Source organism: Lemur catta, chromosome 24, assembly GCF_020740605.2.
Source record: "Lemur catta isolate mLemCat1 chromosome 24, mLemCat1.pri, whole genome shotgun sequence".
Lineage (NCBI taxonomy): Eukaryota > Metazoa > Chordata > Mammalia > Primates > Lemuridae > Lemur > Lemur catta.
In genome coordinates this window covers 2,407,507-2,433,985 of record NC_059151.1, presented here as the reverse complement: position 1 = coordinate 2,433,985, position 26,479 = coordinate 2,407,507, and the positions used below count along the sequence as shown (strand labels likewise).

Genomic DNA, 26,479 nt, shown 5'->3' with positions numbered 1-26,479 from the left:
CCCTGCCCGGCGCCATGCTGGGCTCGCGGGGCGCCTGGGGTGCCCGGCGCCTGGCGCGGGCGTGGCTGTGGGGGTCGCCGGGCCGCTGCCCTGCCCTGGCGTGCGCGGCCGGCGCGCCCCGCCGTGGGGACCGGCACCCCCAGGCCTGGCCCCAGCACCCCCGCGGGCGGCCGCTCGGCCTGTCGGCGGCGGCGGTGGTGAACTCGGCGCCCCGGGCTCTGCAGCCGTACCTGCGCCTCATGCGGCTGGACAGGCCGATCGGTGAGTGCGCGTGCGCGGCCGGGTCTGCGGCCCGCGGGCGACGGAAACGGGAGACTGCGAGCCGGGGCGCGGCTGCCGGGCGCCGCGGGTCACCTCGGGACCCCGGGTCGGGACGATCCCTGAAGGGACCCGCCGGCTTTCACGCCCGTCCGTCTCCGGAGCCCCCTGGGCGGGCAGAATAGTCACCCCATGAATAATTATTGACGTGGTGACTCCAGCGGAACATTGCATTGTCGCAGCCCTGTGTTTGTGCAGGGTCCCGCAGGGTCCCAGTGTTGAAGCACTCCGGCATTCAGGGTAATGTGTGATTTGCCTCGCAGTCCTGCAAGGCAGGTGATGAAGGGAATTAGGACGCTGGGGAAGCTGAGGCCCCTCGTCAGAGCCAGACCAGAAAAACCCAGTGTTTTGATGCCAGGTCCCGCTCGCTTCGGCATCCCCCGCAAAGCAGATTTGCAATTCACTGGAACGCGGGCAGGTGCGGTGTTTATGGACGGCCTGTCGGCTCGCAGTCACCCCCCAAGGGAGGATTTCCCTGACCTTACTGTGTTAATTAATATTTACCAGCCCCGCTCTCTACCCCTTTAGCATCTGGTTTTCTTCATAGGACTCACCACTAATCTTAGGCACTTATTGGTTGATTGACTTCTCCAGTAGTATTGAGTGAATCAATAAATTCCCACCACATTGCCTAGCCTTAGAGACAGAAAGAAAGAGCTCTAGAAACTCCCTGCTTTCAAGGAACTTCAATCTAGTTGAGAAAAACAGACTATTTGGTGAGCCGGGAAAGCATGGGATCAAATATGAGTGGTACGGATGGTAAGTGCTTCAGGAAAAAGAAATGACTGCGAATCTCCATTGCTGGAAAGTTTCAAGAGGAAATTATAGTCCAAAGGACAGGTTGTTTGGACAGAGGGAAGAGACCTTGATAGGAGAGAGATTTTTGCAAAGCCCCAAGGGTGGAGTGTTAGAACACTGAGCATATGAGCCTGACCTGAAACACCAGGTGGGTGTGGAAAATGGGAGATGAGGCTGGATAAGAAAGGAAAGGAAGAAGGTGGGTAATGAGGAGGGAGTGGTGGAAGTTGAGCTCCAGCTCATCTAACCGATGACGTTTGCCATTGCAGTGTGTGGAAATACATGCAAATGCCTGGATACATTCACTCCACCTTTGCCCGTGCAACCCCAGATTAAGCCTTGCTTTCAGTATTCTAGGTTTGTGCACTACCCCTCTTTGGGATCAGAGCACTAAGTCATAACAATTGACAATTAAAGTATAAAAGCATGTTAAATGATAGATACAGCCCTGCCATCATTGGGAGGCTGTGTATGACCCCTTACGTTTTGAGGCCAGATTCAGATCGACAGGCATAAATTTCCAAGCCCAGTTCCAATCCGAAGCCTGACTGTAATTCTGTTCTTGGCGTCTGCAAGATGGAACCGTAGTGTAGGGTTACAGATGAACATCTGCCACTGTTCTCATTTCCACAGTTGGACCTCTGGCTTCCATCTTAGTGGCTGGACCTCCCACGAGGTAACAAGAACCTGCAAAGGGGTTTATGAGCAAAGCTCTGGAGGCAGACCTCTTGGATTTGAATCTCCACTCTGCCCTTTTGAGGGACCTTGGTTAAATTACCTTACCTCTCTGGCATTTATTTCTCATCCATGAAATGATGATCCTAATAATATTGACTTTATAAGGTTGTCATGAAAATTCATCCAATTCATCCATGTGTGTTAAGTCTTCAAAACAGTGCCTGGCATAGAATAAGTGCTCAAGAAATACTATTGCTTCAGAGTGGGGATTGGAGAAAATTATATTTATAGTAATTATGTAAAGAAAATACCAACCTGCATGCTTTGGCTCTAAATAAGGTGCTATTGCAGGATTTTGCAGAAAACCTATTAATAGTACTGTGTTAGAATGCATTCAACAAACTTTTTTTTTTTTTTTTTTGAGACAAGTCTTGATCTGTTGCCCAGGCTCGAGTGCCGTGGCATCAGCCTAGCTCACAGCAACTTCAAACTCCTGGGCTCAAGCCATCTTGCCTCAGCCTCCCGAGTAGCTGGGCTTGAACCACCATGCCTGACTAATTTTTTCTATTTTTAGTAGAGACAGGGTCTTGCTCTTGCTGAGGCTGGTCTCGAACTCCTAACCTCAAATGACCCTCCCAACTTGGCCTCCCAGAGAGCTAGGATTACAGCCGTGAGCCACCTGGCCCTCAACAAACATTTTTGAGCCCCTACCATATGCCAGGAATAATAATTAACAGTAGTAGAATTCCAGATTTGATATTTGTTTAAGTTCTTTTTTTTTTTTGGTGGGATAATTGTATGTTCATTGTTCTATTTTGTTGAAGTTACATCTTGTTACCTTCCTAAACCAGTAATAGGTTTCATTGTTTTTGAGAGGGCAATACAGCTTTCAAATGGGTCAGCCTACGTTATTTCAGGAAGTTTCAGTAGGTGGCACTCTTTCCACTAAATTGGCAGTGTAATTTTTTGTCACCATTGTATTCTAGTTCCTAGCATAGTCCTGGCACAGAGTATGTGCTTCATAAATATTTGTGAATGAATAAAGCTCTAACTTAATGAGGTTTAAACATGATCATATGGAATTTCGTCGTTTGACCATTTTTGTGCAGGATCCGCTCTTTTCTTTAGCCCCCAATCCCTTTTCTCTTATATCCCTAAATAGGGAAGGAAAGCTCAGAATTTATCTAATAAACACCATATCCAAACACTAGTTTAAAGACTTTCTTTTAGAAGGAGGATATCACAGTTCATGTGTGAAGTCTTTCATCCACATAATCTGTTTGCTTGTAGCTTAATTTCTTCTGGTTTATGGGTTAAGTACTAAAAACTAATCACATGTGTACAAGTAGCTGCCAAATATTCAGTACAAAATAACAAAACACTAGAGCATCTTAGTGTATTGTACTAACAACAGTAAAGAAAATTTTTACTAATTTTTTTGAGTAGGTAATATGTGTCTATAATATAAAATTCAGGGCCGGGGCAAGGTGGCTCACACTGGTAATCTTAGCACTCTGGGAGGCCAAGGCAGGAGGATTATTTGAGCTCAGGAGTTTGAGACCAGCCTGAGCAAAAGCAAGACCCCATCTCTACTAAAAATAGAAAAAATTAGCCGGACATGGTGGCTCATGCCTGTAGTCCCAGCTACTCGGGAGGCTGAGGCAGGAGGATCGCTTGAGCCCAGGAAATTGAGGTTGCTGTGAGCTAGGCTGATGCCACAGCACTGTAGCCTGGGCAACAGAGTGAGACTCTGTCTCAATCAATCAATCAATCAATAATAAATAGTTTCTAAGGTGTCCTTCCTGACATGGTGTGTAAGCATTTAACATTCACATATGTTTTTGTTTTGTATATAGATACATGTCTACATATATATACATACATGTGTGTGTATGTTTACTGTTAACATTTTCAAATTCTTGTAGTTGTCCTCCATAACAGTAGGACCATTCTGTAACCTCATCAGAAATACGCGAGAATATTCAACTCTCTAGGTAGGATGTGTTGTCAGACTTTGGGTTTTGTCAGCCTGAAAGGTGAAAAACGTTATCTCAGGTGGTTTTAACGTGTGTTTCTCAAACTTGAGTATCTACCATTTGTATTTCTTTGCCTGTTAACTCTTTTTATGTGTTTGGTCTAATTTTTAATTGGACTGTTGATCTCTTCTTCATTTTTAGGAGATTTTTACATGTTAGGGAGAATAATCTGTGATATGAGTTTTAAGTTTATTTTCGCAGTTTTGTCACGTGTTTTTTGACTTTGCTTATACTGTTCTTCTTTGAGATGCGGTGTTTAAACGAATGAAGACAGTTAACTGATTTGAATTTGTACATTTTTTTGTCTTTTTTCTTTTTTTTCTTCCTTAGGAACCTGGCTACTGTATCTGCCATGTACCTGGAGCATTGGCTTGGCAGCTGAACCAGGCTGTTTTCCAGACTGGTACATGCTCGCCCTCTTTGGCACTGGAGCTATTCTGATGCGTGGAGCGGGCTGTACCATTAACGACATGTGGGACCGCGAATACGATAAAAAGGTAGTTTAGTCCTGGAAGGGAATAGAGGATCTCCTCTCAATTCTGCGGAATAAATGGTGGCATCACTGTTGAGTGCCACATAAAGCAGTACGATCATTTAGTGCCCAGCACGAGAAGTCCTGGTATCAGCAGAATAGCTGGTGTTGCAAAGTGCACGGTACAGTATTTCCTTTCTCGACACAAGGGTGGCCACAGGGGCAAGGTGTGTATTTCATCTCTGCAAAGTGAATTACGAATTGGGAAAACTGAGGGCAGAAGAGTTAAAGGTTAGGAGTGAAAGTGAAAAATGCATCTTGAACCTTTGAGTGTCCAGGAAGATCTGTCATCCCTTTCTTTGAGATGTATTTTAGAGCCCTAGCTCTTCTTAAGTAAATCGCATCTTAATTTAAACAAACCAACGCAGCCTTATTAGCATTTGCTATAATTATTATTTTTTGAGACAGAGTCTTACTCTGTCGCCTGGGCTACACTGCAGTGGCATCATCATAGCTCACTGTAACCTCAAACTCTTCAGCTGAAGTGATCCTCCTGCCTCAGGCTCCTGAGTAGCCGGGACTATAGTCTGGTGCCACCACGCCTGGCTGATTTTCCTATTTTTTTGTAGAGACGTGTCTTGCTCTTGCTCAGGCTGATCTCCTGGCCTCAAGTGATCCTCCCACCACGGCCTACCAAAGTGCTAGGACTGTAGCCGTGAGCCACCATGCCTGGCCTGCTGTAATTATTTCTTTAAAAACATAACTTTATTCTTTTTTTTTTCCTTAGAAAAGTAATGCATGTTTATTCTGAAACATTCAGATAGTACAGAAATGCAGAGGAAAGAAAGTCCAAGTCGTCCTTACCTCCTTGCACAAGATCCCAGAGAAAACTTCAGTTAATAGTTTGATTCATTATATTTCTCTGGGTTATTTTCTGTGCATATTCTAATGCATGTATATAATTATTTCTCTGTTCCTCAACAGACCATTATTTTCTCAAGGGAGGGGGCCATTTTATTTGCCTTTTATCCTAGTAGCTGTACCATAATTAGTACAAGATCATTAAATGCTTGAGTAAGTAATCAAGAGAACTTTGAATTTAAAAGAAACCCATACTGAATTATATAAAGTGAATAATCAGCCCGGTTTGCCTTTCATATAGTCTGAATTTTCCTTAAGCAAGGCACACCTACACTGATTTTTTAGGACAGTGTTCATGTTTACTAGTTTTAAAGTATTTATAGTTTTTATTTCAGAAAATATTTGTTGCATACTTGCTGTGTGTGAGACCCAGCAACAGGTTCTAGGATTGCAGAGGTGAAGGATACCATTCCTGACCTCAGCCAGGAACACAGTGCAGTCTCGTGGGAACGGTATCCTCCGGGAACCTGCTGAAGACCACCAGCCTCAACCCAAGGGAGAGAGTCAGAGAGAGCTTTTCAGGCAGGGGTGACCTTCGAACGCTGTGAGAATAGGATGGGAAAAAAGAGTGGGCTGGAGGGTGACGGTTGCCCTGGGCGGAGGGCACAGCAGGCAGCAGGTGCGGAGTGTTGACTGAGATATGAGCGTGTGTGACCACTGCAAGGGCGTGATCTGTGTGCGGCCGAGGATGGGGCGCAGTGGAGCGGTGGCAGCAGCCGGATGGCGAGGTCTGGGTGCCAGGAGATGTGCACGTTCCTGATGTGGAGGCTCACACGTGCTGGTCCGCTGTTAGTTCCGCATACTGTGTGAAGGAGGCTTCTGGGCCCATGTATGACTTCAGAATAATTTTTGCACATGTTTAGAGTGGTTCATCATTTAAAAACAAATTGCCTTACTCACAGTTCACAGTCTTTACTCACAGTTACTGACAAGCTGCTTTATTATTCAGTGGAGCATGCGAGAAATCTGGTCAGCAAACTTTTTCTGTAGAAGACCAAGTAGTAATATTTGAGGCTTTCTCCATGGAAATTGAGCATAGCACTTGCTGAGTAGCTAAATAGCTAGATAAGGAAGTCACTTTGTTTTGCTTGTTTGAAGATAGGGTTGGCAGAAAGGGGAATAAGTGATGGGAATTTTTAGTTCTTTTCAAAGCTATTTTAAATGTGGAGTTTTGATTCTTGGCAGTACTTCCAATGTTGATTCCACTCTTTGTTCATCTTTGTGCCTTAGTGCCTACCCTGGGCCGGTCTCTTGACTAAATGTTTAAATAAATGAGCAATTACGTGAGGCTAAGGTATCTACTTTTATGTGTTCAGGTTACAAGAACAGCAAATCGCCCAATAGCTGCTGGAAACATTTCAACGTTTCAATCCTTTGTTTTTCTTGGGGGACAGCTGACCTTGGCACTGGGTGTTCTGCTGTGTCTGAATTACTACAGGTATGTTAAATGTGTTTTCCATAATCATGTATAAAATCTCTCTTAAAATTTTCTGGAAAAGATAGGAATAAAATAAAATTGAAATCTCTTTACCACAAAGTTTATTAGCTGCCAGTCAAGCACCTGTAAGTTAGCAGGTATAAATAACTTAACCGCACATCATAAAATCTGCTTCAAAAATGCTTTCAGCCAAAGGAGTTGAGAGATCAGCTTTAATTTATTCTGAGCCACGTTTAGCATTTGCACTGCATGTTCCCTAAGGGGCATAACACATTTTCATAGGTTTTCTAAGTGTGTGCATGGATGTGTGTGTATATACCCACATGTATACGTATAATTTTATTTGTGCTGACTATCTCTGAAGTAGATGGAAGCAGAAGTGATTATACTCGTTTTGCAAAAAGTAACTGTATCTTTCCCAGGATCATGTTACTAATCAATGACAGAAGAACAAAATAGGAAGACTCATTCCTATATCTTTCTTTTTTTTTTGAGACAGAGTCTCGCCTTGTTGCCTGGGCTAGAGGGCTGTGGTGTTAGCCCAGCTCACAGCAACCTCAAACTCCTGGACTCAAGCCATCCTCCTGCCTCAGCCTCCCAAGTAGCTGGAGCTACTGGCATGTGCCACCGTGCCCCACTAATTTTTACTATTTTTAGTAGAGACGGGGTCTCGCTCTTGCTCAGGCTGGTCTCAAACCCCTGAGCTCAAGTGATCCTCCCGCCTCGGCCTCCCAGTCATTCCTGTATCTTTTCAATAGAGACAGTACTAAACTTGTTCATCAGAGGACTGCTTACAAAGTGCTTCAGTTAGGGAAAAAAAAAAGACAAAGGGAAGGGAGGGTGTCAGCAAATATGTATGACTTTAGAGTAGACCTAGTTGCATGCCTTGTCCTTACAGCATCAGTAACATGAAAATACCTTTGGAAGGGCAGGTAGCGTTAGGTGAAATTTGAGAAACCTAAGAACTTCTTATTTTATCACGTTTTCATAGGTGCTTCCCTTTTCTGAAGGAGAAGTAACACCCTGTCATACATATGAAGAGAGATATCTTGACTCTAATTCTCAGAATATCTGGGTTTCCTTAATGTTCGCAAATGGAGTTCAGAGAGGCAATAGCATAGGTGGTTAAGGGGTCGGACTCTGGGATCAGGCTGCCTTCGGTTGGAATCTGGGCTGTCCTCCTGACTAGCGAGGTGGCAGTTGGCACATCACTTAATCTCTTTGTGCTTCAGTTTCCTCATCTGCAAAACAGAAGGAGAGTAGAACTACCCGCCTCTTAGGGGAGTTGTGAAGATTATGAGTTAACAAATGTAAAGCACTTAGAATAGTGCCTAAGACACGAAAGTACTGTATGTGTTACCTGTTTTTTGTTTGTTTTGTCACATTTAAGATATTCTAATCATCCTTTATAATAGGGAAAGTCAAAGCGTAGGAAGAGAATTTACATAACAAAATAATTAAAAATAAAAATATTTTCCAATTAGTATCACTAATGTCTTAAAGTGTTTAGTGATTTCTAAGAGATAGTGACACTAATCTTTTTAATGGTTTTTCCTGTTTTCAGTATAGCTCTGGGAGCAGCCTCCTTACTTCTTGTCGTCACCTACCCACTCATGAAAAGAATTACATACTGGCCTCAGTTAGCCCTGGGTGAGCTTGAAACAACTATGAGTATTTCCTTTGATGCTCTCAGACCGTACTTGTATAGTTAGGCAGGTAGAGAGGCAGAGAGGAAATGTCAAATCAGTCATGAAACTTTCCAAAGCAAGAACAGACTTTCATATTTTAAAGAAGGGCAGTTAGTCACTTTTATTAGCTAAGAAATCTTACATATTTATTAAGATTATCATTATGATCATTACTATTTTCTGAAATACTTTTTTAAAAGTCTAGGTATGTCATGGAAAAGTGTTTGATGTAGGTGCCCTGAAGAAGGTAGGGACTGCGATAGGAAGCGCTCTAGGGCAGTAGAGCAAAGGTTAAAAGCGCGTGTGACAGCTTAGCTGCCGTTCTGTACGGCCTCCCAGGCCGAAGGTGGGCCGTCTCCTCGGGTCTCCCTGGCACGCTAATGCGGCACCTCCTCATTTCAGCTGCACTGATTCAACAAGAATATATTAAGCACCTCCTGCGTCTCCCCATTAGTAAGCTGCAGATGACTAAAAGATAAGGTGTTCTTCGTTTATGGCTCAGCATGTGTCACGGGGCTTGGCACCACATGGGTGTTCAGGACATATTTGCTGATGAAAAGAGAGGTAGGTAGGAAAGTCACAATCTCTTGCAAAAAATACCTACTCCCATACTTTTCTATTCCTAGAATATTCTTAGAACAATTCTAGTTTATTTGAACCATTTCTCCAGCAAATAAAAGAACCAAAAGACACTTAAAGAAATAGATGTGAGCCTGATTTGTGGTAAAGTTGTGATGGAATATTTGTTTTTATTTCTAAGATCCTCTCCTTGAATATTCTCTTTATTATTAAAAAAAGTAGAAAATTATTAATATATTCTCAGTAGACCTGGGAATCTTGGTAAAAGGAGCGTAAGCATTTCCTATATACAAGATAATACTAAGAAACTAGTATATGTACTGCAAACATTTATTGAACCCTTCCTTTGGGCCAGGAATTGCACCAGGACTAGGAAGGTAAATAAAAACACCTTTGGCATCTTTAAGGATCCAGAAAAGGAGATGGCAGATAAACAGGCCATCGCAGTCCATGTGGCCTGCCTGAGCGCTGTGGGACCACAGGGACAGGCACTGAGTCGAGGAGGAGACATTCAGAGTGGACGTAGGCAATGCAGGAGGGGAAAAAGGGTTCCTGAGAAAAGACATTTGGGACACACTGAGTTCAAGGTGCCTGAGGCGCTTGCAGGCGGGGGTGGCAGCAGACAGTTGTCTAGTCTGAAGCTCGGGCACGTGGCCAGGCCTGCAGTGCAGATGCCGGAGTTGTCAGCGTGGAGGGGTTTGCTCACGGTCCCCAGAGAGGACGGGCTTGCAGGGTGCGTGAGCATTCCTGTGGGCACACCTGTCTCTGCAGCTCACAGGGAGGGGAGAGTGGAGATGGAAGAACACAGGTTTTTGAGTGAGACAGGTGTAAGTTCAGGCTCCAGAATCCACTATTTATTGGCTGTGCAAGGCCCCAGGCTAGGTTGGGTAAATGTTCTTGTTAAACCTCGTATTTAAAAAAAAAAACAAAAACAAAAAACCTCCTATTTACTTCATTGGGGGATATTATTCTTTCTATTAGCTATGCTATTTTAATTGTTAATTATCCTCTCTGATCGTGTTTCCTCTTTGGTAAATAGAGCTAGTAGTGACACAGAGAGTTGAGAGGATTTAACGAAGACATGGCACGTACAGAAAACAGAGCCCAGGGCATGGGGAGCACCTCGCACACGCTGATGCTCCCTCCTTGTAATTCTAAAGTTCGTTCTCTTTTCCCTGTTTTGTCTTGTGCTGATTGCAGGGTTGACGTTTAACTGGGGAGCGTTGCTTGGCTGGGCTGCTGTCAGGGGTTCCTGTGATCCGGCTGTTTGCCTGCCGCTTTATTTCTCTGGAGTTATGTGGACACTAATATATGATACCATTTATGCCCATCAGGTAAAGAAATGATATCATTTTGTTAACTTTGGTTTAGTTGTTTTGTTTTGAGACAGGGTCTCATGGTATGTGAATTAAATCTCAAAAAACAGACAACTGTTATTCTTCTCTTATTAGGACAAAAGAGATGACGCTCTGATTGGCATAAAGTCCACGGCTCTGCTGTTCCGTGACAACACTAAGCAGTGGCTCAGTGGCTTTGGCGTGGCCATGCTGGGGGCGCTGGGCCTGGTGGGAGCGAACAGCGGCCAGACGGCTCCCTACTACACCGCTCTGCTCGCCGTGGGCGCCCATCTGGCTCGCCAGGTTTGACTGTTTTCTGATTTGTCCCTCATGTGTCCTTGGCCTAAATTACCAATTTTTTTTTAAATGTCCTCTGTGTTTACCAGGCCAGAAACTTCTTAAAACAACTACTTCACTTGTGCGACTTCAAACCACCGCCTTCGCTGTTCCAGCTTGTCATATGAAAAGGCTAGCGGTGTTATTTTAGAGAAATAATATTAAGGATTTTCCCCTTTGATTTTCTCTCTGATTCATGTCTGGAGAAGTGTCTGAAACTTGTGGGTTGAGTTGAATTGTTCTAAAAACAAACTGGTAAAACTTTTATATATATATATATGTGTGTGAGTTTCTACTGGTGGTTAGCAAACTGATCATGCGTAAGTTTGGGCTCCGCTGGCATAGAGACCAAGGTCAGATAAGACATGAAACGCCAAACATGTCAAGGTTCTGCCTAGACAGCAGGAGACTGTCGCTTCAGGATATTCACCCAGCACCGTGTCCCTTCCCCCCCTCAAGCTTATATTGAGAATCTACATTATTGACTTACAAAATGAATCAGCTCAATCTAGTTTTAATTAAATCAGTTGCTAGTAAGTGAACTGTATTTTTGTATCAATGTTATTGTTATTTTCATTAAACAGAATCAAAAAGACGTTAGGGAACCTGTATTTAGAGGATCTGTCTTATGCAGATTATTGCAAATTACTTATCAGCATAGGCAAGACTTGTGTAACACAATATGAAGGAAATTAACATCTGATCTCTAGGGCCTGGCCCAGTGGCTCCTACCTGTAATCCCAGCACTTTGGGAGGCCGAGGTAGGAAGATCACTGGAGCCCAGGAGTCCAAGACCAGCCTGGGCAACATAGCAAGACCCTGTCTCTACAAAAAATAAAAAAATTAGCCAGGCATGGTGGTGCCCACCTGTAGTCCCAGCTGCTTGGGAGGCTGAAGCAGAAGGATCCCTTGAGCCCAGGAATTTGAGGCTGCAGTGAAATATCCTTGTGCCACTGCACCCCAGCCTGGGTGACAGAGCAAGACTCTGTCTCTAAAAATAAAAGAAAAAAAAAATTGACTTCTACAAAGTAAACCCATATGCTATACCCCCTTCATTGTTTTCCTCACTGTGAAAGCTAAAAGATGAGAATTGGTGGTTCTCTGGAATATCACCACTCTCCTCTTCAGAATTTCTCAGAATCCCCGTTTGGTCGTAACTCAGCTCCACGAGGGTCGTCTTCCTCAGTTGACTGACTGGTCTGGATAATGGATATATAGTAATATTTAACCATCTGAGTATTATCAGAGGAAGGCAAAAACTATGAGAACAATTGCACATACAAGAAATATTGGGAAACCACTTCATATTTTAAATTACATTTCTGGTCCTCTGTTTAGTTCTTGACACAGTGTCTGAAGATGAACGGAGCCCTCTAATATTTCTCCCCTGTGTTGATGCGTGTGTGTGTGCGTGTGTGTGCGTGCGTGTGTGTGTGTGTGTGTGTGTGTGTGTGTGTGTGTTCGCGTGTGCCCCGAGTCCGGGCTGGGTACTGACCCCATGCCGCGTTCCTCTCTCGCAGATCTACACTCTCGACATCCACACACCTGAGGACTGTTGGAATAAATTTACCTCCAACCGAACAATAGGGCTAATACTTTTTGTAGGGATTGTGCTCGGGAATCTGTGGAAAGAGAAGACGGACACCACAAAGAAAAACACGGAGAGTAGTGTAGAAAATTAGCGAATGAAGTTTGTCTAGGAATTATTAAAGCAAATTTTTACGAAGAAGAACCCAAAGATGAAAATTTAGAACATTTTTGCCTAGATTTTCATTCAGCTATTTGCCAGCAGAATTCTTCCGCTGTCACTGAAACCAGGGCCTCTTCAGGCTCTGAGATGACCTGGAATGTTTAAGTTGACATATTCTTCGGTCCGTTATAATTGTCATCTGAAGTTACGGGAATTGTGTGAGTTTGGCACTTGAGAAAATCCTGATGTGTATCTCATCTCAATGAATGTCTCTCTGGGAAATTGGACTCTTTTTTTTTTTTAGGGAAAAATAAAAGCTGCTATGGAAGGTCGGGGCTTATCGTTCTTTATTATAACTTATACTCACTGCCAAAAACTGTAATTCAGGAAACTTCTGTTTTTTATGTTTTAGGCAAATAAAAATTTGTACCTCTGTCGTTACCAACCCTAATAGTCTGTGCCCAGGGCAGTCGAGAGAGGTGTTGGCAGGTGCTTACGATAGTTGAAATGACCGTATCGCCTCGGGAAATTGGTCCAGTGGAGGGGCCCTTGCCCTAGTCTCCAGCTTCAGAGTCACTGTGAGTTTATAAATAGAAAACACTCGAAAGAACATTCTAAACTCCAGACGATCATTTAGCGCAAGTTTATGGTGGAAGAGGGTGAATTACCTTGCAAGTGCTGCCTCTCCCTCTTCCTGGACTTCATTGCTGAACTCTCACCGTGACGCCCGTGCCAGACTGTGACGGCCCTGGTGGTCAGACCCCACCCTGCTGTCTCGCCTGACTCAGAGTCCACCCTCCAGGCTCTCTGCCAACCACAAGTCACACTCATCCGCACCTCTCTGCCGGTCACAACTGTCCTGGCAGCGAGGGCCTGGCCTTTGGGGCGGGCGGGCCTGGCTGTGAGTCCTCCCGTGGTCCTGGCCAGCTGGAACACCTCGGGCAAGGGATGAGCCCCCCCAGCCCCATTCTCACTGCCCAACCCGGGCTGTCGTCAGCACTTGTTGGCATATGTCCAAGTGTTATGGCTGAATTGTGTCCTCCCAAAATTCATGTGTTGCAATCCTAACCCCCCAGTACCTCAGAATGTGACCATGTTTGTAAATAAGGTCTTGAAAGAGATGATTAAGTTAAAATGAGGTCCTTAGTGTGGGCCTTAATCCAATCCAACTGGTGTCCCTGTGAGAAGAGGAAATCTGGGCAGAGAGACACGGGACACGCCTGTGCAGAGACAGCTGTGAGCACACAAGACGACGGCCATCTGCCAGCCACGGAGAGAGGCCGCGGAAGACGCCAAACCTGCAGACACCTGGACCTCAGACTTCTGGCCTTTGGAATTGTGAGAAAATAAATTTCTACTTTTTTAAGCCACCCAGTCTTTGTTGCTTTGTCACGGCAGCCCCAGCAAAGTAACGCAAAGCCCTTGTGCCGAGCCTGGCGCAGGAAGGGCACCGCGCGGAGGGTTCGCTGGGAACTCTCCAGTGGCAGCAGAATTCCAGGGCTCCTTGCAAGAGGTAAGAAAGCGGGAGGCTGCGGCAGGAGCTGTGATAACAGAAGCAAGTGGTGGGAGGAAGGTGTCACGAGCCGAGGAAGGTGTCACGACCTGAGGAATGCAGGCAGCTTCTAGAAGCTGAAAAAGACGAAACAGCTTCTCCCCTCACAACATCCAGAGGAAACCTCCCCGCTGACACCGTTTTTTTTTTTTTTTTTTTTAAGAGACCGTCTCTCTCTGTTGCCCAGGCTGGAGTGCAGTGGCGTGATCATAGCTCACTGTAACCTTGAACTCCTGGGCTCAAGCGATCCTCCTGCCTCAGCCTCCTGAGGAGCTGGGGCTACACTCGCACGCCACCACGCCTGGCGTGTAGCCTGGAAGCAACCTGTACAGCATGTCGCTGTACTGAATACTGTAGGCAGTTGTAACACGGTGATAATTGTTTATGTATCTAAACATGGAAAAGGTACAGTGAGAATGTGGTACGATACTCTTATGTGGCCCCCTGGTGTATGCAGTTCATTGTTGACCAAAACGTCATTGTGCAGTGCACGATTATAATTTGTTTTACTGATTCTCTTTGTTGTGTGTCCTCACCAACTGGAATCTAAACTCCATGAGGGCACATACATTTTCTCTTTTGATCACCCATACTTTATTTCCAGTGCCTGGAATAATGCCTAGCACATAGTAAGTGCTCAATAAATACTTGTTGCCTGAATCATGTCTATTAAGTGTGCGTGTGTAGGAAGTGTACACAGTGTATGCTTGTTATTGTCATTGCTTGCTGGCATTTTCAGCATCCTTTTTCCTCTCCAAACTGTTTCTCTTTCCAGAAGCCATCTATGAGGAACTATTCCCGTAAGAGGAGGCTGATTTTTTTTTTTTAAGGTTCAACTTTAGGAAAAAAATTTTCACATTCAGTTTCTAAGCCTGATTTTCTTAAATGGTTTCAATTTAGTAGGGGTGAGGGGTACAGAAAATGAAAGACTTGTTAAAATAATGGATGACTTTTAAAAGGGCTATCCTGCCCATTAATGAAGTGTAAATTCAATATAAAGAAACTGAAAGTAATGCATGCAAATGTTGACTAGATTTCCATTTGTTTACTTGGTTTAAAACTCTTTAATAATCTCTTCTTTTAAAAATTAAAGTTAGCAATTTTTTTTTCCTTAGGCAGCATTGAGCATAGTAATAAAACTAAATAATCGTGATTCTTACTTCCTTCATACTTACGCAACGGCAACACCAGTATAGGATCTGTGAAAGAATTGCTGGGATCAGAGGTCCTGCCCTGCCAGGAAATGCCTCGTAAACACAAATTGCTTTCCATTTGCATTATTTCCTTGAAGACAAAGACAACTTTATAACACCTTACAATATGGAGTTTTTGTCTCTGATCAGTATTTTAGTACTGAAAATACACACTCTGAATATTGCAAGCAAATCCACTTGAAAACATGTAACAAATATAATCAAATGAAAAAGTTTTTAGCACAAATTAATTCCTAATCAAAAATTGGTTTTTTGTTTGATTGTTTGTTTTGAGACAGAGTCTCACTGTCCTGCCCGGGCTAGAGTGCCATGGCGTCAGCCTAGCTCACAGCAACCTCAGCCTCCAGGGCTCAAGCGATCCTCGTGCCTCAGCCTCCCAAGTAGCTTAGACTACAGGCATGCGCCACCATGCCCAGCTAATTTTTTCTATTTTAAGTTGTTTGGCTAAAAACTCCTGACCTCAATCGATCATCTCTCCTTGGCCTCCCAGAGTGCTAGGATTACAGGTGTGAGCCACCTCACCTGGCCTTAAACATAAAATTTAACACTGTAAGTTGCTAAAATACAACAGTGGTTGAATTTATAGTTTCTGAGCTTGCCTGTCCTGTGCAAGTAGCTTGCCCTCGGTAGAAGACTTCCTTTGCTTGGATATCGGTGATAAACTCACCTGGGCAGGTGACTGGAGCGGGGCTGCTCGTTCGCCAAACCTCTCACGATGCCCCCCTGTGGCCACTGGGCTCATAACTGGTGTCAAATCTCAGCGTGTTCCAGCAGGACAGGTGCCCACCAGGGCCCAGGAAGAAATAGTTTATACACCCAGAGAATTGCCACACTTTTCTAGCATATATCATCAGAAATCTGGGAACGTGGCGGGCGTGTGTTCTGAAGATGCCCACACAGCAAGAGTGGACTGACAATGGAGCAGGCCACACTCGTTCACCCGGGGGCGCTTACTAGAGGGCTTTGCTGTCATACTACAGAGGGGGGGACTCCGAAGCCGAGGGAGACAGGAATGTTGGACTGGATTTACCTTGTGCAACCTGTACCCCCTCCCCAGGGTGTTCCAGGAAAAGCCCCAGAGACAACTCCCATCCCTAAGGCTCTTGCAGAGTGACAAGCTCTGTGGGTGTCTGTCTCCCTTGCAGGCCGGGTGTGACTGGAAGGGATGTGACCATTGAGAGGGGCTCCCCGATTTCAATGGGGAGGGATGAGGGAGTCTCATCCCAGAGAAGCAGAGGCAAGATGGCAGCGTGTAAACACCACAGGCAGGACATGTCGCCCGCAGCGCAGGCGGCAGGAACGTATGCTAATCAGTTGCCTTGGCTCACGAAGATCTTGGGCAGTAGCTAACTGATCACAGTGTCCCTAGGAACAAAAAAGAGGAGCAGCCTATCATATTGTTTGACCTGTTTTCCAGGAAAAACTCTACATCTGGTAGCCAAAAGCCCAGCTTGAGTTGTTACAGTGGGAAGTCACAGCCTTTCACCCAGTTTGCAGACCCAGGTGAATTCACAGATGCGCAGGCCCTGGACTGAAGAATGTCTCTGGTGGCCCACGCTAACCGGAGCCCCACGGGCAGGGGACCTCTGTGAAATGTGGTTCAGCCTCGCCAAGTTGACACGCTCTAAAGCCACTGCACCTGGGAAGAGGCAGAGCAGGGCGTTTAACCGTAGGTGGTCTGGAGCCCCCGTCCCCACCCTTAACCGTTACTATATTTCACCTCCCTGGGGGCACAAGGTGAGAAAGCCCTCCACCCTGCTCATGGCTTGTCACTGCAGCCGACACTCGCCACAGTGTGGTGTCCGCGAATGGACACGGTGAGATTGGCTCTACTTCCGGATAGAACCAGGGGTGTTAATCGAAGTGTCATTTTTTTGGATAAACTATAAGTACTTTCAATTTTACATATTTCTTTTAGCCATTAGTGTGGATTCTAATCAGAAGATGGTAGAATATTTACCAGAAGCTCAACAGAGTTGGCATGAAGCAGCCTCGCAGCCCAGAATGACAAGATCCATCATATATTTTCTTTGTAAACAAACTCGAGTTAAAAATAATTTCTCCCAAATTTTCAGAATATTTAAACACCAGCAAAAACCTACAGCTAGTAAGGGGAACAGATAGTAGATAAATCTAATGTGTCAGAGATGAGGAACTCTCTTTTAGACTTTCTCTCAACATCTTGCCACTGAGCATTTTTTTCCTTAAAGAAATTATTTGAGTTCTCTTTTTCTGTGTCTTTATTTCTTCCCGGTGAACGGCTGATAACTAGTTAAATGTCTAAAAGGCAGATGACAGATAAAAGGAAAGAGAAAAGTAATTTTTTTTTGATCCTAGAGTCATCCACTTGGTCTGGGCAAGTTTCAAAGCAATCCCAGCCGCCATCTGACCCCGTCCTCAACAAAGGGGTACAGTGTGTAATGTGTCAAGAGTGACAGTTCAAATGGAAAAGGGTTTGCTAGTGGTTTCCTTCGTAAAATGAAGTGGAGAAGATTCAAAGCTCACAATCCACAAGTCTGTCGGGAGAAACTGGTCACAGCCAACCCCCGTGGAGTGCTGCTGTGTTCTGGGCGCTGTTCCAAGGACTTTGCAGCGATCAGCTTATTTTTTTGGGTCAGGAAACTGAAAGAGTCTTTGCTTTATTAATAGCTGTATTGCCATTTCACAGGCGATCGTGCCATCAGATGCAAAGGAATTGATACAGACTCGGTAGTTGAGGGCTGTATTTTGAGTCACGGCCAAAGCCAAAAAGAACGACTTTCATTTGTCATAAGACACAGAAACAGGAAGTGGACGTTCCCAGACGGCGGACTGTCACAGCAGCGCAGGATGCTGGAAAGAGCACCAGGCCACAGGAGGTTAATTTTTACTGTCAGTTCCTCAGAAAAGAAGAAGTAGAAATTGACACCAGGACCTGTAGAACTGTGTAAAGTGCAGAGTGGGTTCAGTCATTCCTAACTTCTTTTGTCTTATTCATAAAACCCTGAATTACTGAATCCCTCTGGGAATACCTGTATGGCAGTAGGTGCACAGAACGGACACAGGACGGACCCTGCCTGATGATCATCACCTCTACTCTGGTGTTTCCGTGTGAGTGTGTGTGTGAATGTTTCCAGTATGCACCAAGGGCACGGACAGTGAGACACGTGTATTTATTTGTTTTAATCTAGAGATAGCACTTGAAGTCCCCTAATCAGGAATATACCCTCTGGGGTATATATGCTTTTCTCAGGTCTCCAGGTGCCAGAGGACCTGGTACAAATGTTCAGGTATTGCTATCTCAACATGCTAATTGTTAACATGCCTTAAAAATGATAGAAATAATTTTAACTGGCAAAACGTGTTGTGTTTAAGATACGTGGATTAATTAGCAACGCGGTAGAGGCCGTTGTGCCCTTGTATGTACAGGAGTATATAAACTTTACGAGCCCAGCAGCCTGTGTCTTCCAGAGTGGTCTTCTTGGCTCAGGCTCGGATTTGGACTTGAAAATTCTGCTACCTCTTTTGAATAGTAACCGAGCTTAGCTTGGCCTCTAGAATATTGTACGTCTTCCTTGATGAACCCTTTCATGCAAGATGCTTGGCAGTGAGCCAGTGGAGACAACTGGGTATCCACCAACAAATCCATTCTGCTCTCCCAGCCTGCCTGAGCTTCCGTGGGTGGCATGTGAGTGAAGGAACGTGTGCCCAGGTTTCTTCCGGCCTACACCTTGAGACCATGGCCACGCCTCCTCTGTGCCCTCTGTCTCCCCTTGCCATTTGGGTGGCCAGAACCTTGCCATGCAGACACCAGGGGATGGTAGGGAGCCATGTTAGAAGGAACCCTCCTCCCCCTCATCAGCGGGGAGATCTGTGAAGCAGAGCCCGTAGGCTGATGGCGTTTTATGAGGCTGAACACACCAATTTTAAGGCCTATGGGCCCCACATATATGGTCCCAAAAGTCCTTCTTCTTCCCCAGAACATTCTATCCCAGCATAGAGGAATTCCACATGTGCTTGTCGTGGGTTGACACGGGATCCTTGGCTCCAAGGGGCAAAGCCTACTCTTTCTTTACCCCTAGGTGGTTTTTGTTATACATTATGCTAAGCAAACAAAGGGAAGCATGCATGCATTGTGAATCTATGTACGTGAAGTTCTAGAATTGGCAAAACCAATCTATAGTGACAGAAATCGGATCAGCGCTGCCGGGGGTAGTGACAAATCAGATCAGCGCTGCCGGGGGTAGGCTGGGGGGGACTGACTTTGGTGGGACACAGAGGAACCTTTGAGGTTGTTGAAGGTGCTCTGTGTCTTGACAGGTCTAGACATTTGTCAGAGCTCATCAAACTGCACAGTGTTATGTGTATTTTATTGTATGTAAATTCCATCTGGATAAATCTGATTTTAAGCCCTTTTTATTGCCTTTGAGGATTTTCACAAGTATCCCATCATTCTAAGGGTTGAGCTTCCTAACAATTGTCTTTCAATTCGGGGACCACACTTGAGATTTAATTCCTTTTTATCTTTTGTGTGCGTTCTTTGATATCTGAGTTTACCAGAGAATTTCCTAAGCTGCTCAGTGTGGCTCTTTTTTACCATTTTTTATTTGTTTTTTTCTATAGACATTGCTCCTTGCGAATAAGTTTATCTCTTTAGATAACTCCCCTCCTTTCCTTCCTTCCCAACATCATCCTTGTTTGCAAGATTTAGAATTTCATTGCAAAGCATTTCTCCCAAACACTCATCTTCCCTCTGGGAGTCTCCATCTAGGGAATCCTACCATGTGTGAAATATTTCCAGGCCTGTCTTCCCGGAGTCTAGGATGCATATCTGACGATGTCCAACTCTCCCTGACTGGCATGAACTCCAGAATAACCTGGTCACTTTTCCCCGTGGCTTTCTGTCACTTCCACTTTTCGGACCAGTTGGTTCCCTTTTGTGGCCAGCATTCGGTACATACTTCCTCTACTTTCTGAGAAAACTCTCATTTAATTAAAAAAAAAAAATTGCTGGTGCCACGAAGCATGGTGTTTTTAGGTAAGAAGGACCTGAGGCCAGTGATGCCCCCTCACTTGTTCTAAGAGGCGTCTGCGATCTCAAGGACTGAGATGTTTGCCCGAGGTCACGCAGGTAACAAAGGTCATCTGTACCAGGCCACTTCGCACTATCCCTAAGGTCCCCAGCTGGAGGGCGAGTGGGACTGAAATCCAGTCTGTGAGCCTCTTTCCTCGGGAGCTGAGTCCTGCTTAGCTCTGGACGCCACCCCCTCCCACCCACTCCCACCCCCTAGAGAAAAGGGCCTCTGAGTCTCATAAAGGCACCATTTGACTAACAGTGGCCCTGACCTATATTTAAACTTTCCTTCCAAATTTAATTAGGAAGAATTAAATTCCTCCTAAAAATTTTGCATTTTTATTGTAAAAAAAAATGAGTACCCTATAACTTTTATGTTCCCAGCAATTCTTACTGCATCTTTTTCAAATGCTGTTTGTAGATTCCTAAGACATCTTGGCATTCATGGATTTAGTATCTTTTGCTTCGAGTCCTCCTGGTCCCGATCCAGGCCAGGAGCTCAGAATCTGAGATCTGCCTTGGGAATGAGAAGGGCTGGCCCAGGGCTGCAGGGTGGAACCGCGTGAGGTTCCGGCGTTTGTGTCTGATATAAAGGACCTAGTCCAAGGAGACAATAACTTAATCCCAGGGGAAAGGTCTGGAGTGAGGACAAGCTGCACCGAGAGAGCTGTTTGGAGGCAGAGCTTGGAAGGCTTTCCCTTTGGTAGGTGCCTCCTGTGCATGTCAGATAAGACGGGAAAGTTCACAAGGACAACCCAGGCTGCAGGGCCCCAGGTCAAAGCAAAAATGCCACTGGAGGCCACGAGGAGTCAATGACAGCAGAGACCAACGCCCTGGTCCAAGTGGGACAAAACACTGCCAGGTGTGGCCCGGGAGCTTGATTGGGCTCCAGGATGAAAATGCATTTCCCTCACTTGCAATATCTTAGCCAGTGCTGAATTACCCAACAAAGTATGCATTCTGACCACTGTTAAAAGGTAAACTGAGGCACGGTAAAATTTGAAAGCAAACTAATTCATGAATCAGGAAGCAGCAAACGGCAAGTGGTTTGGGGCTCCACTAGGGAATGCAAAGGGAAGGGTTTTATAGGGTGAACTTGAAAGTTAAGTGTCTTAGTCCATTTTGTGCCGCTATAACAATGCCACAGACTGAGTAATTTATAAGGAAATTAATTTCCCACAGTTCTGGAACCTGGGAAGTCCGATCTCAAGGTACCAGCATCTGGCGAGGGCCCTTCCATAATCGGCATCAATCCTCTCGGAAGGCAGAGCCCTGATGGGTTCATCACCCCTCAAAGGATCCACCTCTTAACATTGGGGACTAAGTTTCCAACTCATGTTTTTTGGGGGGACACATTCAAACCAGAGCATAAAGCAAAGAAAATATGTTATTGGTTACAGTTACATAGTTGCCTTGTTTGGTCCATCCTGCTAGGTATATAACTTTAACTTAGTTTGTGGCTTCTGATTGGTTGGGCTTAAGTTTCTTTTTCTCTTTTAAGGCTGGTCAAGTGAAGCAGTGGGAGTAGAGAGGGAACAAAGGAATCTGTCACTGGTTGTGATCAGTTCCTTGTAAACACCCCTGCCCTCAGACCAGCCAGAGTTTCATTTTACTTTGACTTTACCGGCATTTACAAGAAATAGCCCAAGTTCAGTTTCACTTATGTTTGCAAATCAGGCAAGGTCAAGGTTGCCTCCCCGGCTTCACAGGCTTGGTCTGCTTAGAAGAATCTAGCCTGTTCTCTGTTTTAATTTACTTTAACACCAGTAATAAAGCAGGGGCATCCACAAATTATATTTGGTAAGGTAATTACACATATTCCCCCAAAGCATCAAATTTGTCAGCGTAGGAAAAGTCATAGCTTTTGTCTGACCACCTTATACTTATTTGATGATTTGCCATTAGTTTTAATTTTTAATTACATGGGCAAGAGGCTTTTGTGGGCCGCGTGTGGTGGCTCACGCCTGTAATCCTAGCACTCTGGGAGGCCGAGGTGGGAGGATTGCTTAAGCTCAGAAGTTCGAGACCAGCCTGGGCAAGAGTGAGACCCTGTCCCTACTAAAAATAGAAAAAATTAGCCAGGCATGGTGGTGCATGCCTGTAGTCCCAGCTACTCAGGAGGCTGAGGCAGGAGGATCGCTTGAGCCCAGGAGTTTGAGGTTGCTGTGAGCGAGGCTGACACCACGGCACTCTAGCCCCAGCAACAGAGCGGGACTCTGTCTCAAAATAAATAAATAAATAAAAATAAAATATTTTTTTTTTTCTTTTAAAAAGAGGCTTCTGTGGTCTCCGAGGGAAGGAACAGAGACGGCTCAGGATCGCCCAGTGTGTGTAATTTCGGCAGGCTCTGGGGTGAAGCAGCTGTTTCTAGTAGTCTAGTGCCTGGCCCTGGGTGATTCGGGCAGGTGGCTGGTGGCCCAGGACGGCAGAAAACAATAAGGGGGGTGGTTGTGGTGTGTGCTCTGCACACGAAAGGCACACTCCCCCGTGAGTCATGTGTCATTTCTGGCATCGACTGATCCTGGGAGCGGCAGTCTCTCCGGGGCCACAAGGCCACAGATGTCAAACATCGTACACGGAAACCAGAAAAGGGATTTCTCCCTTCCTACTGCTTACTGGACTAGCCTTTTAAAAAAAAAAAAGAAAAAAGGAAAAAAAAAATGAACTAGAAAATGTGGTTATTACACTTGTCACAGTTTGTCCCACTTTTTAATCATCTCATTCAAGCTAAGGAGCGTAGCCTTCACCCCAGTATGTCTTAAAATATAGAATCTAACTTTAAGTTGCCTATATTTTAAACATACATTCTTATTATTATACTAAACACTGCAGTAAATCCCAAAGTTGTTTTGTTTTAATGTGTTGATGGATTACTTATTGCTGCATGACGAATTACCCCCAGATTAGTGATGGGAAACCATAAGCATTTATTATCTGTGGGTCAAGGATCCAGGTGCGTCTTAGCTGGGTGGTTCGGGGTCAGGTTCTCTCATGAGGCTGTAACAAGGCGTCAGCCGGGGCCAAAGTGCTGTCCAGGCCGCCCGGGGCGAGGATCTGCTTCCGAGCTTACTCTCCTGGTTGTTGGCAGGGCTCCGTTCTCTGCCACACGGACCTCTCCACGGAGCCGTCTCAGGACAGGACAGCTGGCTTTTCCCGAGAGAGGGAGAGAGGGAGAGAGAGAGAGAGAGAGAGAGGAGGCAGCCAAGAAGCCATAGTCTTTCTATAACCTAATCTCAGACGTGACATCCCACCATTGCTGCCATATTCTAGTCTTCAGCAGTGAGTCACTAGGTCCAGCCCAACCTCAAAGGGAGAAGATCACAGTAGGGAGTGAACACTGGGGGCAGGGTCACAGAGGAACACCACCTGCGAGGCTGCCTGCCACCGCTGGTAACTGGATTTCAGTAGAGTTGCTTTGCTTTGTAATTCTATATGTTTTATTTTTTGCATTTAAAAACATTATTCTGAGATGGGGTCCAAAGCCTTCACCCACTGTACAAGACACAAGTCGCTAAAGAATCTCTGCCCCTGGCCGGGCATGGTGGCTCACGCCTGTAATCCCAGCCCTCTGGAAGGCCGAGGTGGGAGGATCGCTCAAGGCCAGGAGTTCAAGACCAGCCTGAGCGAGAGCGAGACCCCGTCTCTAATAAAAAATAGAAATAAATTGTCTGGACAGATAAAAATATATATAGAAAAAATTAGCCAGGCATGGTGGCGCATGCCTGTAGTCCCAGCTACTCGGGAGGCTGAGGCAGTAGCATCGCTTAAGCCCAGGAGTCTGAGGTTGCTGTGAGCGAGGCTGACGCCACGGCACTCACTCTAGCCCGGGCAACAGAGTGAGACTCTGTCTCAAAAAAAAAAAAAAAGAACCTCTGCCCCAGTGCCAGACAGATCTGGGTCCAAACCTCGCCTTGCCAACCAGCCCTGTGGACCTCGGGCAGTAACGTCACCTTTGCAGACCTCGGTTGCTCCTCCAATAAACTGGAGATAGTAATAGCATGTATCAGAGACTTGTCAGGTTTAAATGAGATCATGCACGTAAAACATTAACGTTCTGCCCAGATGACATCAATTATTGGTGGTTATTATCAATATAGAAAATAATGTGCCTGAATTTCATATGTATGCATAGTTTTCTATTTTACACAATTACAGAGCCCCAGGGTTATGTTTATTAATGGTTGGGTCCTATTCTTTCTCCCCTGTTGTATACTTTAAATATATCTTAAATAACATATACGATGAAGCTCAATGTGTGTGTACCTGCTCGTCCACCAAAAGCACCTCATAAAATACCAAGTATTTTATCGTATCCAGAAGTAGTAACACAAATGACATTAGCATAAGAACCAAACACGGGGCCAGAACTGTCCACAGGGTGGAAACAAATGACCCATTAATCTCACGAGGAACCTCAAGCCTGCTGGTTTGCGTGTCCCATCGGCCGGCCACCTGTCATGCAGTAGCCAGGTAAACAGGGGAAGATGAATCGATGGGAAAAGGTCAAACCTCCCTCCCTCCAGCCAGCTGTCTCTGAGCAGGTTTCCTTCCCGCTGATGCAGTACAGAGAGGAAGAGGCCGGGGAGGACTGCAGCCACCATGCCATCCTGGGACCTGTGTTTGCCAATCGCTTTTGACAGAGGGGTGTGCTCTCCCGGGATCCAGGAACAATCTAGATGCTACTAGAAACCCGTGTTTGCTCCTGAGAGTCTGGAGCCCAGGGAGAAGCGTCCTTTCCCATCTGCCCTGAAACCAGCCGCAGGGAGACCTCCTGGCTGACGTTACGAGAGAAAGCCTCTCTCCCACCTGCCCCCGCCACGCAGGGGAGGAGATGACAAAGACGGGGACGGCGTCCGCTGCCACAGAGAGTTACGCCCCCGCTGGGACGGTGCCACGGGCACAGGAGCACGTTAGTTTTGATTTCCCCGTAACCACGAGGGAAGACCAAACCTCGCTGCTCTCCACGCCCCCACCCTGCCCTGCAACCTCACTCTCCATTCCGGTAATGCTTTCCAAAACAGCGCCAGCAAAGGCGTTTGAAGTATCTTAATTAGCACAGAAATTAAAATTAATTAGAGTTAAGCAAGCGGTACATGGGATCTCTTGGCATTATTTGTTTTCTTTTTCTTTCTTTCTTTTTTTTTTTTTTTTTTTTGAGACAGAGTCTCGCTCTGTCACCCGGGCTAGAGTGAGTGCTGTGGCGTCAGCCCAGCTCACAGCAACCTCAAACTCCTGGGCTCAAGCGATCCTCCTGCCTCAGCCTCCCGAGTAGCTGGGACTACAGGCATGCGCCACCACGCCCGGCTAATTTTTACTATATATATATTTTAGTTGTCCAGCTAATTTCTTTCTATTTTTAGTAGAGACGGGGTCTCACTTTTGCTCAGGCTGGTCTCAAACTCCTGAGCTCAAACGATCCTCCTGCCTCGGCCTCCCAGAGTGCTAGGATTACAGGCGTGAGCCACCGCGCCCGGCCAATCCCAGCACTTTAGGGGGCCGAGGAGGGAAGATCACTTGGGGCCAGGAGTTCAAGACCAGACTAAGCAGCGTAGCAAGACCCCCATCTCTACAAAAAAGAAAAAAACCAACCAGGCGTGGTGGTGCTCACTTGTGGTCCCAACTACTCGGGAGGCCGGGGCAGGAGGGGTTCGAGGCTGCAGCGAGCTATGATCGTGCCGCGGCACTCCAGCCTGGGCGACAGTGAGACTCTGTCTCAAAAAAAAAATAAAATAAAATAATGGAGGTGGACAATTTCTATCACCTAGTGACATGGTAGCCATCACAATATCATAACGCAACGCATCATCCAAGTGTTTGTGGGGACTCTGGTGTAAACAAACTCACGTCACTGCCAGTCGTATAAAAATATCGCCCATACAATTATGTACTGTCCGTAATACTTGATAATAAATGACCACGTTACTGGCTTATGTATTTACTATATAGTTTTTATCGTTATTTTAGAGTGTACTCCTCCTGCTTGTTGGAAAAGGTTGACTGTAAAACAGCCTCGGGCAGGTCCTTCGGCAGGTGTTCCAGACAGCTCCGTGTGTGTCTTTGCCCTGAAGGCCTCCCAGCGGGACCAGCCGTAAAGGTGGAGACAGTGACAGTGACAATCCTGACCTCGTGTAGGCCTAAGCTAATGTGCGTGCTTATGTCTTAGTTTTTAACGAAAAACTTTAAAAAGTAAGAAATAAAAATTTAAATATAAAAAAAGCTTATAGAGGCCGGGCGCGGTGGCTCAAGCCTGTAATCCCAGCCCTCTGGGAGGCCGAGGCGGGAGGATCGCTCGAGGCCAGGAGTTCGAGACCAGCCCGAGCGAGAGCGAGACCCCCGTCTCTCTATTAAAAAAAAGAAAAAAAAAGCTTA

General features: G+C 45.6%; 1 protein-coding gene across 4 annotated transcripts in view; it reads left to right on the top strand.

Moving 5' to 3' along the window:
• The first annotated feature begins 2 nt into the window (after positions 1 to 2).
• COQ2 (coenzyme Q2, polyprenyltransferase) overlaps positions 3 to 26,479 on the top strand; it is a 50,048-nt gene continuing 23,571 nt past the window's right edge. For 2 of the 4 annotated variants that reach the window (XR_006731194.1, XM_045536685.1), the window contains exons 1-6: positions 15 to 261; positions 4,161 to 4,327; positions 6,540 to 6,661; positions 8,226 to 8,311; positions 10,129 to 10,262; positions 10,380 to 10,568. Coding sequence is in view for 3 of the 4 variants with exons in the window: in XM_045536685.1 (XP_045392641.1) it covers positions 15 to 261; positions 4,161 to 4,327; positions 6,540 to 6,661; positions 8,226 to 8,311; positions 10,129 to 10,262; positions 10,380 to 10,568 (945 nt within the window). In the remaining variant the exon portion in view is untranslated. Of the gene's footprint in view, positions 262 to 4,160; positions 4,328 to 6,539; positions 6,662 to 8,225; positions 8,312 to 10,128; positions 10,263 to 10,379; positions 10,569 to 10,651; positions 10,780 to 12,121; positions 13,662 to 26,479 lie in introns of those variants that run through there. The other 2 variants (XM_045536684.1, XM_045536686.1) reach the window with 2 other exon arrangements.